The 16,407-nt window shown below is 34.2% G+C and overlaps 1 protein-coding gene across 1 annotated transcript; it reads left to right on the top strand.

Annotated features, from left to right (window-relative positions):
- Positions 1-335: 335 nt before the first annotated feature.
- LOC131652538 (protein EXPORTIN 1A-like) lies at positions 336-15,693 on the top strand. The gene is made up of 32 exons (XM_058922420.1): positions 336-609; positions 1,076-1,192; positions 4,500-4,592; positions 4,708-4,779; positions 5,036-5,143; positions 5,216-5,298; positions 5,722-5,860; positions 5,942-6,010; positions 6,101-6,178; positions 6,352-6,414; positions 6,504-6,548; positions 7,024-7,131; positions 7,366-7,467; positions 8,255-8,452; positions 8,715-8,774; positions 9,554-9,664; positions 11,148-11,245; positions 11,328-11,436; positions 11,921-11,986; positions 12,113-12,211; positions 12,308-12,388; positions 12,521-12,610; positions 12,911-12,996; positions 13,138-13,218; positions 13,303-13,485; positions 13,661-13,727; positions 13,899-14,009; positions 14,134-14,241; positions 14,470-14,607; positions 14,682-14,819; positions 14,892-14,996; positions 15,101-15,693. Exons 1-32 carry the CDS (start codon positions 511-513, stop codon positions 15,221-15,223), a joined length of 3,228 nt encoding a protein of 1,075 aa, XP_058778403.1. The 5' UTR covers positions 336-510; the 3' UTR covers positions 15,224-15,693.
- The last annotated feature ends 714 nt before the right edge of the window (positions 15,694-16,407 follow it).

The raw sequence follows: 16,407 nt of genomic DNA, 5'->3' as shown, positions 1-16,407 counted from the left end.
AAATAGATAAAATGTATTTTGTTTCACTCAATTTCATTCTTTTTATACTAATCTAACAATCTAACAATAAAACATAACATTATTTTATTTCATTTAGTCTCATTCCACCAATCAAAACATGAACTAAATCCGAAGACTAACAATTTAAAAAAAGTGAAAAACAAAATAAAATAAAATAAAAACAAGTCAAATAAAATTAAAATAGCGAGGCGCTCGCTCGCTTAGTCTTATGATAGCGTTTCAAACTCACTACCCTTTTTAAACGAGCAACAAAATAAAAAATAAAATTAATTATTAATAAATAAAAAAATATTACCCAAAAATTCAAACTCTGCTTCAAATTCAAGCTATTTCTTCACTATAAAAACTCCAAAAACCTTCTCTCCCTCCTTCTCTTCTCTTCTTCTCTCTTCTCTTCTTCCCTCCCTTCCCTTTTCGTTTTTCTCCCTCCCGCAATCGCGTTTATCTTCCTCACTCACTTTCTAGGGTTTATCACTCTCCTCCTTCGTCATGGCCGCCGAGAAACTCAGAGATTTGTCCCAACCAATTGATGTCCCCTTGCTCGACGCCACTGTCGATGCCTTCTATGGCACCGGATCTAAAGAACAGGTTTATCTCCGTTTTCACCTTCGTATATACTCAACATTTTGTTCTATTTCACTCATTAGTGAACTCTTTTACTTCACTCATCAATTTTTGGTTTGGTTCAGTCCCAATCTAGTTATCGTTTCTTCACTATTTGGTGTTTTCCAATGTTTGATGATAGGGAAACGTTAAGGAAATTTAAGAGTTAGGGTTTATTACTCTTTTCTTCTGCGTATTTTGTTATCAACGGCTATTAGGAATTTATTTATTTAATTATTTATTTTCGACTGTGAATTTGTTTTCGTGTCTCTAATTATACATTTGTGGGTGATATTGTTTGAAAACACTATTGTTTTACTTAGAAAGAGTTGGGAAGTATAATTGATGAGTGAAATTATTTATATCTGTTTAAATTTTTTACTTATTTTGTTTTAAAATTTGAATACTGGAATTTTATTAACGGCGATTCTTTACATTCTATATAATGCAGAGAACTGCTGCTGACCAGATTTTGCGGGATTTGCAAAACAATCCAGATATGTGGCTTCAAGTCATGCATATTTTACAGAACACTCAGAATCTTAATACCAAGTTCTTTGCTTTGCAGGTTAGTTTTTAAGTTATTTGTTGTTTTATGCTTGAGAACCCCAAAAGCAAATGTATCCTCGTGCTCAAGTAATAAAAGAGTTTAGATTGTTCCCATAATATGGCATAATAATTACATGGTTTTAAATTGCGATTGCAAAGCGGTCCTTGATATTGCAGACAATTGCAGTCATATTGTGCTATTAGCGAGGTCTTAAAAACTTGACAATTTGACACTGCAGTCATAATCCTAGTTGCGGATCTTTGTTTTAAACCTTGGCAATTATCACGCTGACTAATCTTAATATTAAATAGGCAATCAGATCTGTTAAGAAGTGTGGTTGGGCCTAACTCAACCCTACAAAACCGGCTTGTAGGGTGAGGATTGCCCCCACTTTATAAGGACATGTTCATGTCATATATTGTCCGATGTGGGACTCTTAACACACCCCCTCACGCCCAGGACTAGACAACTGGAGCGTGGAAATAAATGGCGGGTGGCCCGATAGCGGAAACCATAGAAGGTGGCCCACCGGATCTTAAACGAGGCTCTGATACCATGTTAAGAAGTGTGGTTGGGCCTAACTCAACCCTACAAAACCGGCTTGTAGGGTGAGGATTGCCCCCACTTTATAAGGACATGTTCATGTCATATATTGTCCAATGTGGGACTCTTAACAAGATCAATAGGAATCTTTCAATTTATAATGACCAAACCTTAACGCTTGTCACCTATTGGATGAACAAGAGTTAAAGTTTGGTCATTGAACAATTGTAATCCAGCTGACCAATTAATTGTGTATGGATCACTATTCTAAACCTGGTTTACCGCTTTGCCTATTGGTTGTATACAGTCACTATTCAATTGATCAACTAACTCATAAGGGTGACAAAATCTTAATCAGTGGCAGACTCATGTGTGTAGATGTCACATTGAGGCTTAATATATTACAATTATTATCCTGAGTTTTTTATTTTTATTTTGTTCCTCCCATTTTTATATATTTGAACCCACTGGCCCAATTTTTGTATATTCCATTTTACGTGACTGTGTTTCAAAAAATAAACCAGCCTTCTTGATTGATAAGTCTTTCTTTACCGTATTATCTCGGCTACAGTTGGATGCATGGTGCATCTCATTGAAACACTGATTTTCAGACAGTCTTCAATGTCTTCTTTTGGCCGGTGTCCCCATCATGCCCTGTATGCACTATTTGAGTCCCGCTACTATTTCTACAAGAATCTACCCTTTTTGCTTAAGTTCTGCCTAGCCTTGTGCTAATCTCAGATGTAGCTTGGTCATGTGGCTATATTAAAGAATCAGTATTTGGCCCGTAGCAGTCTCATAGAGTCAGCATGGCTCTGACTCATCCCAAAGAATCAGCTTGGTCCCATGACAGTCCCTGGGAATCACGTTGGCCCTTGGACGGTCCTAATGAAAACAACCTTATCCTTAATCTATAATCTTAAATTATACTCTTTGGATCATATATACTTTTTCTAAGGATATATTTGTAACAATCTCAAAGTTTAGTAAACTCAAGATTTAGATTAAGGATTATATGAAAATTATCTAATCAGATCTTGTTCTTATCCCATGAGTATCTTAGATTATATTGCAATATTAATTTTCTTATGGGCTTTGCTATATGGTACGACAATTTATTCGTCGAAAGCAATGAACAAGGACGTGGCTGACGTTACTTTTATTACCAGCAGCTAATAATTTAAAAATTAAATATTGTATACTAGGAATTAGGTGGAATACACCTTGTCGTCGTACTGGGTTAGCGAATTTTGATTCGTACTAACCATCATTTCCCTTTTCTTATTTTCTCTTATTTCATATTTTGTTTCCTTATTTGATTAGGAATATGAGATTAGTGATTATAATGATTATTTTCCATATTAAATATTGCTGAAGAGCTATTAATAGTATAGATAAGGTTTAGTATATTAAGTATTAACTTTTGTATCATAAATAAACCATAAACATAATTCACATTCTTTGAATTCAATGCTGACAAACATGTTGAACAAACGGCAAAATTCTGTATGGCTCTGGCACTTGGTGGTCTTACACCAAACCTTGATTCAACTCGCAACCAAATTCCGTCTAGCGCTCTTGTCCCCTCATATGACATTGTTTGCGAGCAACTGCAACATCTCTCAGCCCTTTCTGCTTCTGTTCAAGCCCCTGCTTCTCTCAATGTGCCAGTTGACGCTATTGCTCATCTCATTCTTATCAACGAAATGGTAGAGGAGGAGGATGTGGCAATAGTTGTATTCGACCTCGTTGTAGCTCTTGAATTTTTTTGGCCATGTTGAGGCACAATGCTGAACAAAAGCTAGTCAATTGCAACCCAAAGTCGCAAATGTCGCTCAAATTCAAGCCTCTGACATTAGTGGTCAAGTCTCACTTTCTACCAGAAAGTATAATAAGTAACCTCCGATTGAAGGCACAAATGCAAACTACATCACATATTGCTCGGACTAGTAATCCTATTGCCTTTTGCTAAAACATAAACACAATTTTGTACCCATAGTAAAATATTGTGATGTGATAGTGCTTGCATTTTTGTTTAGGTCTTTGCAATCTTTTGACTTCCCAAGTTATCCTTCATCAAACCTCATGTGCTCGTACTCCTCAACAAAACAATGTTGCTGAGAGAAAGAATTGACATTTAGTTGAATCGGCTCGTACCATACTCTTTCACAATAATGCACCTACTCATTTTTAGGGACACGTGATCCTTACAACTTGCTATTTAAACAATCTCTTGCCCTCCTATGTACTTGACAATCCGGTACTACATTCTATTTTGTTTCCCCAACACCATATATATTTTCTACCATTCTAAGCCTCCGGAAGCACATGTTTTGTTCATGACCTTACTCAAAGTAAAGATAAACTTGCTGGAAAGTCCCTCAAGTGTCTTTGGTGCTATTCTCTTCGGTGATACGCTATCTCTACCAATGTCAGCTTCTTTGAGATTCGTTTCTTCTTTCTTTGTACTCCTGATGTATCCTTGGTGGACATGGAGGGAGAAATGTCAAAGTCATAAATGGGCTGCGAGATCAATCTTCAATACTAATTTATGTATCACTTTGTTAGATATAACTATGAACTTTTGTACTTATGTATCATGTTTTCCATTTGCTTATTTTCACTCTACATGGTTTATTTTTCCTTTTTACCTCTGCATCCATCATTGTTGTCAGTGCTGCCGAAGTAATGATTATTAAAAACAAGTTCTTTACTTTGATACCATAATTTTATTCTTAGCTGCCTTTCTCAGTATTTATTTTCCCTATGCTTGCAAATACAGGTGCTAGAGGGTGTAATTAAATATAGATGGAATGCATTACCAGTTGAGCAACGGGATGGAATGAAAAACTTCATATCCGATGTTATTGTACAGGTATCACTTACATGGTGGAAGCTGATACATGAGCTAGTCTGACTTTGTTTGTTGTTTTATCAATACTTATAATAATTATGTATCCTTTATTCCATTATTTACCTATCTTGCACAGCTTTCTGGCAATGAGGCCTCATTTCGAACAGAGCGGTTGTATGTCAACAAACTCAATATTATATTAGTTCAGGTAAAATGGGCCTTGCATTTCCCTTCTATCATTTAAATTGATCTGTTCCTGTTATTCTCAAACAGTTATTCAGCTCTTTTGCTTTATCTATCTTGATGAAAGTTATATATTTCTTCATTTTATTTCTGGTATTTATACGGAGATTTGGATTTATTTTTCCTTCGTCTTTAAAAATCTAGATTTGCAATATTTCTTTGTTATCTATCTAAAACTTTGCAAGCTATAGCATTTTATATAATGTTCAATATATATGTAGATTTTGAAGCATGAGTGGCCAGCGAGATGGCGAAACTTTATTCCCGACCTTGTTTCAGCAGCTAAAACTAGTGAAACTATCTGTGAGAATTGTATGGCTATATTGAAGGTATGTTTATCTTTATTTTTGTTGAATTATGTTCCTTCAATCAGTCAGTAACATTGTGAAATGTTCTTTCAGCTTTTGAGTGAAGAGGTTTTTGATTTTTCAAGAGGAGAGATGACTCAGCAGAAAATTAGAGAGCTTAAACAATCATTGAATAGGTAACAGTTAATAACTTTTGTATCTAACATGATATTTTTGGGTGTTATTTCATTTCCCCTTACATAAGCTTGGAGATTTGGCAATTGTTTTTGTTCTAAGGAGTAAGGAGGGCCCACCATTGAGGTGGGAAACAATGGGTCCTAGGGTAGCCCACACGGGTTGTGGGCTGGACAATGGTTTCTGTAATTATTATTTCTCAATGATAGATATTGTAAATTAGCTTTTTCCCTAAAGAAGTCTATATTGTGGTTTTAATTAGCTGAAAACACGCCAACTGTTGGGTTCAATTACTGATTCTCAAACTGGTTCTGGCTTTAGATGTTTTAGCTTGTTGGCAGTTCAGTTATTTAATGTAATTTGTCTACTTTTACTCTTTATGGAGTGCCTTTACATTGCTAAGAATTACACATGGTTGTTTGCAGTGAATTTCAGCTCATACATGAGTTATGCTTATATGTGTTGTCAGTTTCCCAACGAACTGAACTCATACGTGCAACACTGTCTACATTGCATGCTTTCCTATCCTGGATTCCCCTGGGCTATATATTTGAATCATCAATGGTAGGTATACATGCCTGTTTAATTCCGTATTACACTGCCATGGAGCAATCTGAGACCTATTGGTATTTGTGTTAATTACAGCTTGAGACATTACTGAAGTTTTTCACAATGCCAGCATATCGAAACCTGACATTGCAATGTTTAACCGAGGTATGGTCCCTTTTCCTAGTGCTTTTGCATTTACTTTGAACTTTCAAGTTTCAAGGCTATTATTATTCATATTTTATATTATATTCACAGGTGGCATCCCTTCAATTTGGGAATTTCTATGATGCACAATATATTAAGATGTATAACATCTTCATGGTTCAGTTGCAGGTAAGGTTAATTTAAACAGCTTTTCATTTTGTTCCACATACTCATGCTGCATTTTTCTTTTTGTCTCTGTGCAGCATTGTAGTCATGTATCTATTTTGTTATATTTTGATTGTATAAAATAATTTATAAATTGTGTGGCTGATTTTGGGATGATAATATGTTTAATGCATCAGACCATACTCCCTCCTACTACAAATATGCCCGAGGCATATGCGCATGGTTCAAGTGAGGAACAAGTGAGTCTTTGCAATTTTCTGAAAATAAGAAGCTTGATTTACTGAATTATTTGTGATCTGACATTAATTTTTTTGCACTGTCTGTCTAGGCATTTATACAGAATTTGGCACTGTTCTTCACCTTATTTTACAAGGTAGGGTTTATTTTCCCTGTTTGACGTCTTTCTGGGATTTTCTCTTATATAAATAAGTATATAATAATGAAACATAATGGAACCAGACGGAAGAAGTAGACCTTTCTTATGTGTGAGCATAACTAGCTTTATTATTGCTTATATGGTCCTTGCCGGCTCATTGCCAGGCATCAGCTTAAACTGATTTGTAACTGTCTCAAGCCAGTTATCAGTGGGTGTAGGATAAACACTGCCGTTGGTGCAGGATTAGTATGTATATAAGCAATTGTACCTCAAGAATTCACAATATCAAATATGGCATATTTGAAATTGGACCCTTATTTTCGGATCTTATACTGTGGTGCCCAAATTTCCTTTTCTATACTGTGTGGCACCTTATCCTCCTCCTTCTCTCTTTTGCTCCCATATTAGGTTTCCTGTATGCTTGATTGGTGTCACACACTTACTCTAAAAACATTTTTATCTGTTTATGCAGGTTCACATCCGAATTCTGGAATCCACTCAAGAGAATATCTCTACTTTACTATTGGGTCTTGAATATCTTATCAACATCTCATATGTGGACGATACTGAGGTTTTCAAGGTATGATGTTAATATATGTTTCATTGCTCTGCATGTTTTTAATCTTATGAGTAATCAGACTTTATGTGCTCATTCCGCAAGTTATGTTGATAGAGCTTTCTTCTCTCTTATCCCCAAAAGCATCCCCATTCCAGTAGCCTTTTATGACTTTATCTTGCATGCATATTCATTTCTCTTCCTCCTGTTCTCAATATGCACTAGTCTTATATTTCGTTTATTTGTAAAAAATACAAGGTCTGTCTGGACTATTGGAATATCTTGGTGTCAGAACTTTTTCAGCCAAACCGTAGCTTGGAGAATTCTGCTGCAGCAGCCACAAACATGATGGGATCTCAGGTACTCTCTCTAATGATGCATCAAATCTTTGTTCCTTGATGGTTAGAATCCAACTATTTCTTTTCCACAACCAATACACTTATGTGTAGCAAGATAGGATTCTTTCTATTAGTGTACTTGGTGTTGTAATATATATATATATATATATATATATATATATATATATATATATATACACACACACACACACACACACACACATGGAACATTGAGAGTTGATGCTGCTGTTTTTGTTGAATGTTCACTGTTCGTCACCATTTGCTTGTAACTTGGCAGATATTTCTGTCATCATTCACTATTGATGTGTTTTGTTTTTTGTTGCTTGCTTCTCCCCCCTTTTTAATGAATTTTTCTTATCTTTGTATCCCTCTGTAACTCTATTCTCCTTGTCTTGATAAATTTATTCAATAAAACTATAAGCAAACCACTGCAATTTTTCCATACTGTTTGTTTTGTATACACAATCTGTTCTGATTTGGTTTAATTTTATTTGATTACTATTGTAAATTGAGTTTGCAAGATAGAGTTTGGATCAGTAGGTCTTAAGCCAGCAACCATGATTTTGGGGTATACATTGTGTAGAAATATGGTATTCATTCATGTTCCTAGGAACTATAGACTTTGTAGTATTAAATTTTTTTTTTTGTTTTCTAGGAGCTTCAATATATCTTGCAACATTATATTTTTGCTTAACATATATATATTTTAGTCTGAATATCTCTTGTGATCCTACGATTTTCACCTTTCTTAGAATGACATTTGTCTATATTCATAATTGAATTAACAGGTGTCAGTAACGCCTCCTGGTATGGTTGATGGCCAGCCTCTTCAGCGCCGACAGCTTTATGCTGGTCCCATGTCTAAGTTGAGGATGCTTATGATCTGTCGTATGGCTAAACCAGAAGAGGTTCTCATAGTTGAAGATGAAAATGGGAATATAGTCCGGGAAACCATGAAAGACAGTGATGTTCTCGTTCAGTACAAGGTAGTAAGGCTAAATCTGACTAGTATTAACATATAGATGGACACAATCAGTCTTGAAGCCATTTTCATCTGAACATTATATTGTAGTTGATGATTTATACAAGTTAAATTTGAGACATTTCTAGGTTAAATAATGTTAGTATACATATATTATTTGAATTTGAATTAATTTCTTCTATACTGTGTAAATATCTCTGTAGATTAGGTTTGTTGGTTCTTTCTCTCAAGCATTTTGTACTAACCCAAGTTCAATCATTATACAGATTATGAGGGAAACTCTTATTTACTTGGCACATCTGGATCATCAGGATACTGAAAAGCAGGTATGTGAATCAGAAAGAACTGATTTTATCTTGTTGACCTAACTCATCCTTACAAAACCGGTTGGTAAGGTGAGGAGTGTCCCTCTTTATATACTCTTTCAATGCTCTATCTCCAACCAATGTGGGACTTTAGGATCTTCCTAATACACTTTAGAATCTTCCTAATACACACCCTCACGCCCAACACTCTTTTTGGGCTTGGTGCGTGGATATTAACGGTGGGCGGTCAGGGTCCGATCGATAGGCTTTGATACCATGACAGAGATAATTTTTCTGTTATTATGATAGAGCAGCCTGTGCTCTTAAATAGGATACAATGTATTTAGAAAAGGAAATTCCTAATAAATACTAATCACTGCCCTGTTTCAATTCTATAACTAAGGGCCAATAATTTCTATAAATACATACACATTATTCAGCTAATCAAATCCTATTTATGAGAGTTTAATCCTATTTAAATATAAAATATACAACTAATTAAACACTTGTACAGCTGGTTTTGACAGTATGCATTTTAAATTTTATTATATGGAGATTTATATCGTTTACGAGCTATTTAGTATTTTTTTTCATCTAATGGCCAAATTGGGATAGAAATTTGTCTCATCATTATTCTTTAACAATAAAATTATTGTTTGACTGAGATTTAGTTAATGCTACACAAATATGTTTTCATTTCGAGTTATATGATTTACCTATAAATTGTCATGAAATTTACATTTGCGCCTTTTATAAATAGCACTCCTTAATGCAATGGTCTAATGTGTTGTAATGTACAGATGCTTGGAAAATTAAATAAGCAACTAAGTAGTAAAGATTTGACATGGAACACTTTGAACACATTGTGCTGGGCAATAGGATCTATCTCAGGTTCCATGATAGAAGAACAGGTATTACAAATAAACTAATATGCGTTGTTCAGCAAACTCCTATTTTCCATTACTTGTATTAGACTATTGGTTCTAACATATTATGAGGAATTATAGAATATTCTTAAACCATTTTTCTTTTATCGCCCTGCTTGTTGTGTCACTTGTATTAATCGGAAGAATGTTTTATTTAAATATATGTCCAGGACAGGTATTGTATACCTTGTCTGAATCCTTGTTATAAATCCCATGTCATTATGTGTACGAATAGTGGGATGATTGGATTCTGCACATTAACATTCAACACTAGATTGTTGTTTTTCTCACTATTAAGATATTCATAATTGGTAATATTTATAATAAAATATTAATATAGGAATGGTAAAAAAAAATCCCGGCTGACCCATTGCCTCCCGGTGAAATTTTTTCCCGAAATTGTAGTTTAAAATCTATAAACACCTCGTTTGTGAAGTAAAATGATAAGTACAAGAATAGAGTAGAAAGAAAAAGGGAATATTATGAGTTTAAAAGAAAAATACCCGAACACATCAATTAATAACTAGGAGAATGTGAACTAAGGAAGAAGAAGTATGAGCATTACACAAGAAAAAAACAGAAAACCGTGAGGAAAGAACTGAACAGAGAGAGGGAGTGGATCACCAGGTATCAGCAGTGTGGGAGAGGGGGTAAGAAAGCAAGGAACGGGTCACTGGGTCTAATCATCATACAATAGACTGGTCAGTTTTTTTACGTGACTGATTGACAAAAATTTCAAACCTTTTTTTTTTTTTGAATTCCCAAATTCACTGAAATATGCGATCATCCAGAAAATTGAATTGAAGACTCGAGAGATTGGCGGCCAAGTGTATGGATAAAACCCGGGTTTAGCTAGAGAATATGGCCACAATACCCTGATTCCTGATACATTGGCTGCAGTTTGTGTTTCAACAGTTGCAGCAAGAATGGGCCTCCACAGCAGCCACCTATTGCGACATGTAGTAACAGATATAGTGCTGCTATTTTGATTTTTGAACTGATGACTCTGGTGAAAGTATGATGACATAAACAGTTTTCTCAATTCTCTACCCTTGACCGTAAAACATATTAGTTTGTGACATAGGAGCAAGTCTAACACATCTTTGTTCCCCGCTACTTTGCAAGTTAGCAGAATTCCAGGCTTTTATGTTCAGTGAACTTGGTGCAATTATTTAATTGGTGAATTCCACATAAGTGATTATTAAATTTTGTTTTGGCTGTACGGATTTCTGTTACTGACTTACAGCGGAGTCCTGATGTCTTCAATATATATTTTTTATGACTTTTAGCATGGACTCTCAAACTTTAGTTTTTGTGTGCATGCAACTCAATTTTATATTTTTATCCGATATTTTTTCTGATTAAATTTGTTTGATATCAGTGTTTCTCTTGTAGATTCTTTTATTGGATCTAATATTTAGTTTTTAGCATCTATAGCTCAAATGATCAAGTCTTGCTTTTGTTGCAGGAAAACAGATTTTTGGTTTTGGTCATTCGTGATTTATTAAATCTTTGTGAAATAACAAAAGGCAAAGATAACAAAGCTGTTATTGCAAGTAATATCATGTAAGATTTGTTTGTTTTCATGTGCTATTTGTCGAAGTTTCTGTTTCGTTGTTGAATAATATATAGTCTTGTCTGTTGGCAGGTATGTTGTAGGGCAGTATCCACGGTTTTTAAGAGCTCATTGGAAGTTTCTAAAAACTGTTGTGAACAAGTTGTTTGAGTTTATGCATGAAACACATCCTGGAGTTCAGGTTGTTATTTTCTTCCTTTAGGTTTTCTGCCAGTCTCTAGATGTCTGTTATCTCAAGTGATGCTTGTATAATTTGATTAAATTAAACTAGTCTGTGGTAGTTTTTCATGTGTCATGTTATTTTTGTTGTCAAATGACTCAATTTGAGATGCTGTATTTTCATGTTTGATTTTAAGTATGATTACGACATCTTATATTTCTAGTGTATTAAGAATATGAATACTTCTTCATGTTTACTTCTGAGTTGTTACTTATTAGGCCTTGTAATTTATCATAAATCTTAAAGAAACTGTATTAATTTTTCAGTATCTTGTGGTACTGCATTAGATTATAAAAATCCATGTATATCTTGAAGTATGTGTCTTATTTAAATAATTTAAACTGAGACATTCTTTGATGTTCAAAATATTTTGTATGTATAGAAAACATCTTCTCTTGGAGTTATTTAAGCTTAATTTTGTTATTGTTTCATGTATCTGTATCAGGATATGGCCTGTGATACATTTTTGAAAATAGTCCAAAAGTGTAGGCGAAAGTTTGTAATTACCCAGGTAAAATGGGCTACTTCTCCTTATTTGTTATATTCCCAAAGGAAACTTTTGTTTGTCTCTTAAGTACGTATTCAGCTCTTGATATTTTTTTAAAAATAAACATAATAACTGTGGTCATTATTTCAGGTTGGGGAGAATGAGCCATTTGTGTCTGAACTCTTATCTGGCCTTCCAACTACAATTGCAGACCTTGAACCCCATCAAATACACACTTTCTATGAATCTGTAACCATCTATCTCTCTTTTATCTTAAATTCTTTGATTGTAATTTTTTGTACTATACTGTATCTTGATACTTTTGTTGCACATATCCTGTTGTAGGTTGGCAGCATGATTCAAGCAGAGTCTGATTCACAGAAGAGAGATGAGTATCTTCAGCGGTTGATGGTGCTTCCGTATCAGGTTCTTTTCTTTCTAGAGTAGCCATAAAATTATTACCAATATCCTTTTAATGTTAGGTTAATGAACGCCACATTATTTGTAGTGATCCAAGTGTTATAATGTTATATATATCTCGATAATCTTCTTCTGCAGAAATGGCTGGAAATTATTGGACAGGCACGTCAAAATGTTGATTTCCTTAAGGATCAAGATGTCATCCGAACTGTGCTTAATATATTGCAGGTATAACTTCGTCGTTACTTTTAGTGTGAAATGTTATTTCCTTGATTTGTTGTTTGATCTTTACTCTATAAAGTTCAACATTTATGTCTACACATTAGGTTTTATATGGGATGTTTGGGGAGCATTTGAGGGGCTTGACTAATTTATTCAAAACTTTTTACATTTTTGGTTACATGATTAGTTTTTTATTTCTTCTCTATTTATTTTTATCCATTGTCATTTTCATGGTCTGTAGTTTTTCTTGGTTTTATCTCCTAATATGATAATAAGCTTGTTATTGATGTCACTTCCAAATTGCAGACGAATACAAGTGTTGCATCTTCTTTAGGAACATATTTCCTGCCCCAAATCACATTGATCTTTTTGGACACGTTGAACGTGTACAGGTATCTTTTGTTTGCTTCTAAGTCTTTATATTGTTTTGGTGTGGGACTTAGTTTTAGCAGTAAATAAGCAGTAAATAATTTGGCTAGGTTATATTTTGTCTCAGTGAACATTAAGTCCCATGATTGTTTTCCCTGCAACAGGATGTATAGTGAGCTTATCTCAAAAAGTATTGCAGAAGGGGGACCCTTTGCATCTAGAACCTCATATGTTAAACTTCTGCGGTAAGGTTAATTATGATTATGTTAGTATTGTTCTAACTGGATCACAAATTAGTACCAATTCTGTAAGTGTTCTTCTTGACGCAGTTCGGTTAAGAGGGAAATACTTAAACTGATCGAGACATTCTTAGAGAAGGCTGAAGATCAACCACAAATTGGAAAACAATTTGTGCCACCAATGATGGATCCTGTTCTGGGAGATTATGCCAGGAATGTACCGGATGCTAGAGAATCAGAGGTTTTGTCACTTTTTGCCACAATTATAAATAAGTATGCAAAATTTCTGTCCCAATTTTTATTTTTTCATTTATAATTGATGTAGGCACTACATTTGTTTTTGTCTTACTTCCTGATGGTTACCCCTGACCGAAAACATCTCTGGGAAGCATATTCTAATACCAGCTGTTTTAATTATAAGTCACTCATTTCTATGTCATACTTGTAGATATAAAGGTTCTATGATTGAAGACATCCCTCACATATTTGAAGCTGTTTTCCAGTGCACACTAGAAGTAAGTAATTGTTTGTCTTTTGGCTAGGTTTGAGTGATCTAGTTGACAATCGTTTCTATAGTGGCCCTTGCGCTGATTTTCAGTTTTGAAAAATCTGATGGTGTAAAATTGTTGGATTCCTGCAGTGGAATAACAACTGAACTATATTTATCCTTTTATTCTGTTGCGCAGATGATTACGAAAAACTTTGAAGATTACCCAGAGCACAGGCTAAAATTTTTCTCTTTACTACGCGCCATAGCTACTCATTGTTTCCCTGCGTTGATCTGCTTGTCAAGTCAGGTTTATTTCTTGCTCTTCTCTTGCATGATAAACGAATAGCACATCAATTTATTTGTCATCATTTGATGTTGACCATGACTATTTTAAAATTTGCTATCTACCTGATGTTTGTAATATATGTCAGCAACTGAAGTTTGTTATGGATTCAATCATATGGGCATTTCGGCATACAGAAAGAAACATTGCTGAAACTGGGCTCAATCTGTTGTTGGAGATGCTGAACAAATTTCAGGTGTGATCTTTATATATATTTTTTCTCAAGAACTTGCTCTTAACTTCCAAAAGTTCTTTTTAAATTACATTTTTCTAGTTTTTTTTATTGTATTGTGTGTAGCTTTTCCTGCTTTGGAAGATTTCTTGCCCTCTCCTTGATTTACTTCTCATTTATTCTTAATATATTATTTTTATTTTCGTATCTTTTGGGATGCCGGTTGAATGCCTATTTGTGTATGAAAAACAGGCTTCGGAGTTCAGCAATCAGTTTTATCGGACATATTTTTTGACAATCGAACAAGAGATATTTGCTGTCTTGACAGACACTTTTCATAAGCCTGGGTTCAAATTGCATGTCTTGGTGCTTCAACATTTATTTTGTCTGGTAACGTCTAAATCCTGCTTTAAATTTCTTTTATTAGTGAGAAAATGTTAAATAACGAGTTTGGTGCATTTCAGGCTGAATCTGGTGCCCTGACTGAGCCTTTATGGGATGCTGCTACAAATCCATATCCATACCCAAGTAATGCTGATTTTGTACGCGAGTTCACGATAAAACTTTTAAGCACATCATTTCCCAACATGACTAATGTGGAGGTAATTGGGGAGAAACAATGAAAATTTAACCCCTCCTTTGCAAGAAGATGACTAATTTCATGAATTTTGCAGGTTACCCAATTTGTTAATGGACTCTTTAATTCCACAAATGATCTCTCCGCATTCAAAACTCACATACGGGATTTTCTTATACAGTCAAAAGAGTTTTCAGCTCAGGTAATGCCTTGTTAATTATTTGACCATACAGTGTAGCATGATGATAGATTGGAGCATACCTTATTTGAGCACCCTAAAGTTAACTTGTTCTTTCTACATGGCAGGATAACAAAGATCTTTATGCAGAAGAGGCTGCAGCCCAGAGAGAAAGAGAACGGCAAAGAATGCTTTCAATTCCTGGGCTTATCGCTCCAATTGAATTGCAAGATGAAATGGTGGACTCATAGTTATATAGGTTATCAACATGGGAAGTAAATAGGAGGGCATTTATACTTTAGTTGCAGGTGCATTCGTTCAAACAAATACCAGATGCAACATTCTCCTCTTTAATTTATAGTAACATTATGCACTCCTCCCAATATTTCATGTTGGGACTGGTTTGCAATAGAGATTCCTGATTTCAGAGGTTAGGCCGGCGATACTGCCTTTTCTTGTCTATTGGGTGATGAGTGTAGTTTTTCTGTTGCTGATTTAGGTTGATGCTAATACTAGTTAGTTTTTACTAAGTGTTTAGTCAAGGCAGCATTCTATAGAATTATTCCATTGTTGATTACCTCCTAACCTCTGGCGGATTGTGCAGAAAACCCATGTGGTTTGATTTTGTTTTTTCACCAATTTATTGATTTTAGGAAAACAAATGTACCATAATTGCAGTTTGTTTTTTTATGGCATATTGATGAGTTGTTTGTTCTCTATCCCTTACTGAATTGAACATTTATGGACTCTTAAATTAATATTCTGTAAACGTATATATGTAAGGTAATTATTATTCTAATTTTTGCCAAACTTTAGACTAATAAAAAGAAAAAACAACTTTTTGAGTAACTAAGCACGTATTCACCTTATAAATTGCACTAAAATATGAATGAAGGGGTAAATAGGACAAGATACATAAAATTAAGAAAATCATTTGTGCTTCAATCTTTTCTAATTTTTAATAATTTGTCTAATGAAAAGTATCTTTTTAATGAAAATTTTAAACACGTCTACCTTATTTAACTAAGATTTGATTAGTATTTTAATCAAGGAAAATTCATCATTTTAGTCTCTTGAAAAGGTAACTTGTTGCCGCTCCAATTTTTAACTAATCAAAAGAGGCCGTAATATTAGGATATTAATTGATTCAAATATACTGATCGGACAAATAGATTTCATTCTGTTATTGATTGAAAGTTAGTTACAACATCCCACTAACTTGTGTTGACTCATATAGTTAATTACATTTAAGATACAGTCAGTTATATGTCAACTAGAGACGGTTTGGTTATGCTATATGTTTATATTCTATTATCTTTCTTTATAAAATATGTTCATTCTTTGTTGAAGAGATGACATGTCCACATATGTATCTTATCTCTGAGATGCCAAAATCTAACTGGAGAGAGAGATATATTTGATTAGTAAGTCAATA

Source organism: Vicia villosa, linkage group LG2 (assembly GCF_029867415.1).
Source record: "Vicia villosa cultivar HV-30 ecotype Madison, WI linkage group LG2, Vvil1.0, whole genome shotgun sequence".
Lineage (NCBI taxonomy): Eukaryota > Viridiplantae > Streptophyta > Magnoliopsida > Fabales > Fabaceae > Vicia > Vicia villosa.
Note: the sequence above shows the minus strand (reverse complement) of the source record. Positions and strands in the feature narration are given on the sequence as shown.